Below are 8464 nucleotides of genomic sequence, written 5' to 3'. Positions count from 1 at the left end.
GGAAGGAACGGAGGGAGGGAGGGATGGAAGAAAGGAAGGAAGGAATGAAGGAAGGGATGGAGGAGGGATGGAAGGAAGGAAGGGAGGGAGGGACGAAGGAAGGAAGGGAGGAAGGAAGGGAGGAAAGGAGGGAGGGAGGGAGGAAAGAAAGAAAAGGAAGGAGGGAGGAAAGGAAGGAGAGAAAGCGGAAAGGAAGGAGGAAAGGAGAGAAGACGGGAGGGAAGGGAGGAAGAAAAGGAGAAGGGATGGAGGGAGTGGTTGTGGAGCCAGCCTGAGTGGAAGGAGTCCCTTCAGATGACGTGGCAGCAGCTGGCGGGGCTGGAGGCGCACAGGAGGCCCTCCTTGGGGCCCCTCTGGATGTTCACCGAGATGGTCTTTTCGCACAGAGGTAGTTGTAATACGCTGTTTTTTAAGTTCTTGGTCTTCACTCGGTCCAGCCCCTCGGCTGGGCCTACCATGCGCTCCGAGAATAACTTGACGTGGGTGCCGGTGGGGGCCTGCCCGGCAGAGCCAACGCACATCCTCCAGGCAGATTTCTCCTGGACCCGGACGCTGGAAAAGGCCCAGGCGCTATGGGGATCCAGAATGCAGCCTGGGCCACCCCGGATCTGGGCGCCCAGGCACAGGCTCATGAGCTTGAGGCTCTCCACGAGCTCTCCAGGGCCTGCGCACCTGCGCGTGGTGCCCGAGGGGCCAGTGCCGCCTCCCCCCGCACCCCCCGAGGGGCTGCCGCCTCCCTGGCCGCCCCCATTGGGGCTGGCCTTGTCCAGGCCGCGGCTGCCGTTGGCCGGCCTGCTCTGGCCGCTGCCGTCGCCCTGGTTGCCGGGCGGCCCTTCGCTGCTGTCCCGCCGGTGCCACGAGTAGGTGAAGCCGCTGTCCTTGTCCAGGCGCCGGCGGCTCTCGGAGTCGTCGTCGCTGGTCTCGGAGCTGCTGCAGCTGGAGCCGCGGCCCTGGCTCTTGCGGCGGTGGTAGCGCTTGTGCACGGTGCCCGGCGACGCGATGTTCATCTTGAGGCGGCTCAGCTTGGGCGGCAGGTTCTCGTCCATGTCGAACTCGTCGTCCGACTCGCCCTCCTCGAAGATCTGGTTGAGCACGGGGGCGCTCTTGCGCGACGTCAGCCGGTTGGTGACGGAGGGTTTGCGCCGCAGCACCACCTGCGCGGACAGCGCCACCGGCTTCTTGTCCTCCTCATCCTCCTCCTCGTCCTCCTCCACCCGGAACAGGCACTTGCGGCCGCTCGTGGTGGGCTTGAGGCTCACGGACGGGACCACGGAAAGCGGCGGCCCCGCCAGCTCGGGCAGCTCGTCCTTCTTGGCCGCGCCGTCCCCGAGGGCCTTGTTGCGGTGCCCGTTGAGGACGTTCTCGGCCGTGCGTGCGGGGGACTGCGGGACGGGGGCGTGGGACAGGGGAGACGCCGTGAGGTCATCTTCCAGGTCTTGGGGGACGTCGATTTTCGTGGGCCACGACTGCCTGTGTTGGAAGGAGACAGAGAAGGGGTTCAATAAGGGAAGGCATCCCCGATGTCCGGCCACAGAGGCCACCTGGGCACAGCCCGGGAGGATCTGCCCCCGGCACCGGAACCCAGCACCCCCAGCCAGACCCACCCTCTGTCCATGCTGCCTCTAGACACCCAGGAGAGGGGCTCGTGGCCCTGCCCCCACGCCTTCTGGTCAGTGCCTGGGACGGATGGATCAGCTCTGCCCGGGAAGGACCAGGAGGCCCAGAGGAGGCATCTAGGTTGGGAGGGAACGCTGGAAGGAGGTCGTGATGCTCAGCCTCCCGTGATGCCAAGCCCTTCCCCTTTCTTCCCCTCCTTACCCCCTGGAGTTACCCAAGTGGAGCCCCAAGGAAGGGGAGGGAGGAGAGCAAGCACTGGAGAAAGGAAGATCTGAGTTCAAATCCTGCTTCCATGTGAGAAGAAGGCTAAGCTGCTTGGCCCCTCAGCCTTCTTTTCCACATCTGTAAAATGAAGCCACCAAAGCAGGGAGCTCGTAGGGATGTACAGATCAGCTCAAAGGAGAGAGCAGGCCAGACAGCACATAGGTTACTGCCATCCCAGAGAAACAAAGAATAAAGTTTAGCTGGGGTCGGAGCCAGATCTGAGGCAGGCGCCCACTTCATGGGAGAAAGTCTGGCTGCTGGTGCCCGGAGCTGCCCCTTCCTACCCCCAGAGGTGTCAGAAGTCACTGTCACCGCCCTGTCCCTGCTTCTGCCCCATCTCGGTGCTCGAGAACGAAGTAGGGCCATTTCACAACACAACTATCCTGGTATTTAAAGCCAGAGAAAGAAATCCATTTGATTTGACCCAGGACAATTCTGAGGGATTTGTGGCAAAGAACGTTCCCCACATTCAGAGGAAGAACTGCGGGAGAGGAAACACAGAAGAAAAACAAGGGCTTGAACACATAGATTGATGCTGACATGACTGGGATGTAGACTCTTAATGACCACCCTAGTACAATTATCAAAATATGGAAATAGGTCTTGATCAATGACACAGGAAGAAACCAGTGGAAATGCATGTCGGCTACGGGGCCAGGGGGTGGAGGGGTGGGTTGGGGTGGGGAGAGAGCAAGAACATGAATCATGTAACCATGGGAAAAATTTTTTTCAAAATAATAAATCAAAAATATAAATGAAATTAAAAAAAAAGAAATCCATTTGTTTGCATGTGGAAAAGGCCATTTTCTTAATCTTTAAAAATGTCACTGTGGCCAAGGGAAACACAGGAATTATAGGAACACAACTACAAAACCCTTTCCGCACAATTAAAACTAGAACTAAATAATTGAAAAAACATTAGCTGCTCATGGGTAGGATGAGCTAATATAATAAAAATGGCCATTCTACCCACATTAATCTACTTACTCAGTGCTATATCTATCAAACTACCAAAGAACTTTTTTACTGAATTAGAAAAAATTATAACAAAGTACATTTGGAAGAACAAAAGCTCAAGAATAGCAAGGGAAATAATGAAAAAAATATAAAGGAAGGTGACCCAGCAGTGCCAAACTGTACTATAAAGCAGTGATCATCAAAACGATATGGTACTGGCTAAGAGACAGAAGGGAGGATCAGTGGAATAGACTTGGGGTAAGTGACATCAGCAAGACAGTGTATGATAAACCCAAAGAGCCCAACTTTTGGGACAAAAATCCACTATTTGACAAAAACTGCTGGGAAAATTGGAAAACAATATGGGAGAGATTAGGTTTAGATCAACATCTCACACCCTACACCAAGATAAATTCAGAATGGATGAATGACTTGAATATAAAGAAGGAAACTATAAGTAAATTACGTGAACATAGAATAGTATACTTGTCAGATCTCTGGGAAAGGAAAGCATTTAAGACCAAACGAGAGATAGAGAATGTGACAAAATGTAAAATGAATAATTTTGATTACATTAAATTAAAAAGGGTTTGTACAAACAAAAACAGGGCAACCAAAATTAGAAGGGAAACAACAAAATGGGAAAAATCTTTATAACAAAAACCTCTGACAAAGGTCTAATTTCTAAGATTTATAAGGAGCTTAATCCATTGTACAAAAAAAAAAAATCAAGCCATTCCCCAAATGATAAATGGGCAAGGGACATGAATAGGCAGTTTTCAGATAAAGAAATAAAAACTATCAATAAACATATGAAAACTGTTCTAAATCCCTCCTGATTAGAGAAATGCAAATTAAAACAACTCTGAGGTACCACCTTACACCTAGCACATTGGTTGATATGGGCAGCAAAAGAAAGTGATAAATGTTGGAGGAGATGTGGCAAAATTGGGACACCAATACACTGCTGGTGGAGTTGTGAATTGGTCCAACAATTATCCCCAGAGGGCAATTTGGAACTATGCCCAAAGGGCTTTAAATGAATGCCTGCCCTTTGATCCAGCCATACCATTGCTGGGTTTGTATCCCAAAGAGATAATAAGGAAAAAGACTTATACAAAAATACTCACAGCTGCGCTCTTTATGGTGACAAAAAATTGGAAAATGAGGGGATGCCCTTTGATTGGGGAATGGCTGAACACATTGTGGTATCTGATGATGGAGGAATACTATCGTGCTGAAAGGAATGATGAATCTGAGGAATTCCATGTGAACTGGAAAGACCTCCAGGAACTGATGCAGAGTGAAAGAAGCAGAACCAGAACGTTGTACACAGAGACTGATACATTGTAGCACAATCAACTGTAACAAACTTCTCTACTAGCAGCAATGCAATGACCCAGGACAATCCCGAGGAACTTAGGAGAAAGAACTGTGGGAGCAGAAATGCAGAAGAAAAACATAGGATCGATCACGTGGTTCAATGGGGATAGGATTGGGGTTTTGATGTTAAAGGATCATTCTACTGCAAATATGAATCACATAGAAATGGGTTTTGAACAATAATACATGTATAACCCAGTGGAAGTGCTTATCGGCTCTGGGAGGAGGGAGGATCATGAATCATGGAAAAATACTCTAAATTTAAAAAAATATATATCTATATCTATATCTCCACATTCTTTGTAGTGGCAAAAAACTGGAAAATGAAGGGGTATCCATCAATCGATTGGGAAATGGCTAAACAAATTATGTTATCTGATGGGGATGGAACACTATTGTGCTGAAAGGAATGACGAACTGGAGGAATTCCATGTGAACTGGAACAACCTCCAGGAAGTGATGCAGAGTGAAAGGAGCAGAACCAGGAGAACATTGTACACAGAAACAGATACATTGTAGCACCATCGCATGTAACTGACTGCTACTAGCAGCAACGCAATGATACGACAATCCAGTGGAACTCCTTGTCAGCTCTGGGAGGCTGGGGGGAGTGGGGGCTTGGAAATCATGAATCATGTAACCATGGAAACACACTCCAAATTAATTAATTAATCAATGGGGGTGGGGATCACTGTGCTGTCTCCACATTCAAAGGGGGTTTGGGGATTCTCTGGTGGGAATGGCAGACTCCTCCACCCACCCCATAAGGGTCTCCTGGCTCTGCAGCCCCTTCCCTGCACACACCCAACCCTGCCCTTCCCAGCTTGCACCAGTACAGATATGTCACACCTGTGGGCACTTGTAGCAGGAAAGAAAGTGACTCTTTGTGAGAACAGGGTAAAAAGGTCTGTCCTGAGGAGTTGCCAAGGATGCCAGGATCTTCCCCACATGCCAGCCTTGCCTCCTCACACCAGCAGCTTCTTCCTCCAGGAAGGCCTCCTAGATCCTCATAGGGAGAGGTCCGCTTCACAATGACGCCTCCTTCCCTCCTAGAGCTCTGCCTGGTCAGCACGCAGAGACCTCATTACACACACATGTCTGCTCTCACCTCGATGCACACTGTGATAATCTAGTCTACACTGGCATCTTTAGACTTAATCACCAAAGGCGAGAACACCTCCAATTCTGGGAGGTCTGTAACCCACGTGTGCTAGCGTGGGTGATGAATCAGAATTGACTGACTGCAAATTAGGAGGGAGGCACAGGAAGTGACGCCTAAGTGACCCCTTTAAAAAGAGGGAGTTGAGTGAGTGAGGGGTCTTCAGTGGAAGAGGGTGTCTGGTGAGGGACCTTTTCTGGTTCATGGAAGAGTGTTGGAAGGCTGAGACCCTGGTGAGGCTGCTTTAAATATCTTCTTTGAATTCCACGTGGTGAGTTTAAAGACTGACTGAATCTTCCTGAACTTCTCTTAAGAAATTTCTTTTAGTAGACTCTGAATGAAGTTTGCTCCATTCACCTCCGAGCCTCTGGCCCTCTGACCCTCTGCTGAGGGTTAAGAACTACCTGGATTAATTAGAGGATCGAAGTAAATTACTTGCTGGGTTAGATTCTTGTTTCCTTATTTCCTCTCTCTTCTCAATTGTAAATAAACTTCCATAAAAGTCAATTTTGACTTGAGATTATTCTTAATTGAGGATTGATAATAGTTCAGTCCTCTGGCGACCATCTTTTAATATATTAAACCCATAAAACCCTTTCCCCCCTTACAACATGCACATAGTCACATGTCCATACTCCCACACCCACACCCACACACGTGTTACAGACGTGCTCACACATGCATGTGCACAGGACGCAGCGTCCGAGGTGCTCCATCCTGGTGTGACGGCCAGGCCGGGCGCCTGTCCATCCTTCGGAAGCCGTCTCCTTTCCACACAGCTCTCGTGCTCCCAACGCCCCTGAAGGCTGCGGCTCCTCGGGCCAGGCTCAGGTGTGTGAGAGGCCAAGCCAGAACGAGGCTCCAGGGCTGGGGGATGACCTTCACCACCTTCACCAGGATGGTTTCCTACTATCTAAAGTGCTCTAATGCAGGCTCGTGACCAGGCTGGCCACTGGGGAGGAATGGGGCACCAGTGACCAACAGCACCTATTAGGCCATTTTAGGGAATGGCTAAGTGACTCAGTGGATAGGATAAGCATGAAGAGAGAAGGTCCTGGGTTCAAATCTGACCTTAGACACTAACTAGCTGTGTGGCCCTGGCCAAGTCACTTTACCCCCACTGCCTAGTGCTTCACACGCTTTCAGCTTGGAACTGATACACAGAATTGATTCTAAGACAAAAGGAAAGAGTGTAAAAAAGACAAACATTTTGGGTCTGCCATAATGGAGAAATCACAGTGTGACTCCATTGAAATCCCACACCTTGGGACAGAACTAACTTTCTATACATCTAATAGGGGTCATTTTGAACCCCCAACAGGGTCCCTGAGAAGGCCGACAAGAAGATGTTCCGAGAAGGAGAAGCAAACTATGGAGAGCAGCTTCTTCCGGCCCCAAGAGACCAGCAGGCTCACTTCTGGGATCCGGCCTCCCCCTCCCCGCCTCCTCGGAGGCTCTGCCCGAGCTCTGGGCACGAGCAAACAGGGGGGAAATGGAGCCCCCCCCAACTACCTGAAGAAAAGGCGCGAGCAAACAGGGAGGGCCACTCCCACCCAGGAGGGGCCTCGGCCTACAGGCTGTGCTGAGAGAAACTGCTGCAAACACGGAGGAAAAGATTCCCAGAAATGAAGGAAAATTTCGACTTGAGTCCCGGCACAGCGGAGACGCGCCGCATGTTCTAGAGAGTTTCAGCAGAGCCAAAGGAGGGCCCGACTTGGATCTGGTCTCCGTCTCCCCCTCTGTAAATGGGGATCCTCACAGCACACCCTCCCCAGGACCACACGGTTCAGAGGAGGCCTGTAACGTGCGCAGCCGGCTCGGCGCGGCCCTGAGGCGGCCGATACCCTCCTAGTGCTGCTCTCCTGCCGCTTCTCCGGGTGCTGCTGGGCCTCTCGGACCCTCGTCCTGCCCCTGCTGTTCCTGACCCAGAGAAGGAGCTGGCCAGGCACAGGGATGCCCGGGAGGGCCTCGGCCGCATTCTCACTGGGCAGTTTGCCCCGCTCTCCCCCCACACTGGGAAACGCTTCTCTAAGTACCGCCTAACCCAGGCCGCCCTTACCTGAACTGGGCCTTGATGTTGCTCGGGCTCGCCGAGCGCGTCTGGATCTCCTTCTCCTGCTTTTCTCGGAGGATCCTCTCAGCGAGCAGGAAGTAAGTGGCCGTGATGTGGTTGTACTTGTTGGTCTCCAGGGCCCTGGAAGGGGAGCGGTCAAAACAGGCACCGAGTCAGGCTCCAAGAAGCAGAGGCCGCCAGGGCGACCTGGAGGGGAGGGGAGCCTGCTGCCTGGCCTCGGGCGCCCCCACACCCCAACGCTGGGGGAGCCTTCCTCCCGGGGAAGCGAGCGTCCCGGTCCCAGAGCGGCTCAAGACCCACTTTAGGAGGGGCTTCTAGAAAGGCAGCCCCACAGAGGGGCGCCACTGACCGCATCAGCTTCCCACCTCTGTCCTCCCCCAAGAAGCAATCAGAAATTCTCAGTCAGGCATCACCCAGGATGGAAGTGAGTCCCGGCGTCATTAGGGAGCGCCCGTCTTGTGAATGAAAATGCAGGCAAGGAGGGGAGAGGAGCATCTGGTGTCGTCATCCATAAGGGACGTTCTCGAAAAAGAGGAGGCAGGGAGGGCACAGAACAGCCCGGAAACACCAGCCATGGGGGCAAAGGCAGAGCCTGCTGCCCTCCCTGCTCCCCCACTAACACTGCCTGGGAATTTGTTGGAGAAGCCCCTCTCTTGCCCCCTGGCACCTCAGGGGCTCAGTTCAGGCCCCCGAGAGGGAAATGGGGTTGAGAGGACCAACGCTGGCCCTCAGGTCATGGCTGAGGCTCTGTTTCCTGGAAGCGGAGTCGGACAACACCCCAGAGCCCCCAAGTGAATGCTGCCCTTTGGTGGTGTGGGCATTCAAGGCTCCTCCTGCTGCGGGCTGGTCCTCCCATAAGACCACTCTGGGCTCTGCGCCCCCTCCTCCTCCCTGCCTCCCCGAGTCATCGTAATTCGAGTGACTCCCCACCGTGGACCATCTCCTCTGTGTCCCAGCCGTGGCTTGTTTTATGTAGACGTGTCTGCCTGCCATCTCCCCCCACAGACTGA

The 8464-nt window shown here is 52.4% G+C and overlaps 1 protein-coding gene across 1 annotated transcript in view; it reads right to left on the bottom strand.

Annotated features, from left to right (window-relative positions):
* Positions 1-186: 186 nt before the first annotated feature.
* SNRK (SNF related kinase) overlaps positions 187-8464 on the bottom strand; it is a 35564-nt gene continuing 27286 nt past the window's right edge. The window contains exons 4-5 of the mRNA XM_044677601.1: positions 7440-7574; positions 187-1470 (exon numbers count right to left, since the gene is read on the bottom strand). Of these exons, the coding sequence (XP_044533536.1) occupies positions 291-1470; positions 7440-7574 (1315 nt within the window). The 3' untranslated portion in view covers positions 187-290. The remainder of the gene's footprint in view (positions 1471-7439; positions 7575-8464) is intronic.

This window comes from Gracilinanus agilis, chromosome 5, assembly GCF_016433145.1.
Source record: "Gracilinanus agilis isolate LMUSP501 chromosome 5, AgileGrace, whole genome shotgun sequence".
Lineage (NCBI taxonomy): Eukaryota > Metazoa > Chordata > Mammalia > Didelphimorphia > Didelphidae > Gracilinanus > Gracilinanus agilis.
This window is presented reverse-complemented; position numbering and strand designations above follow the sequence as displayed.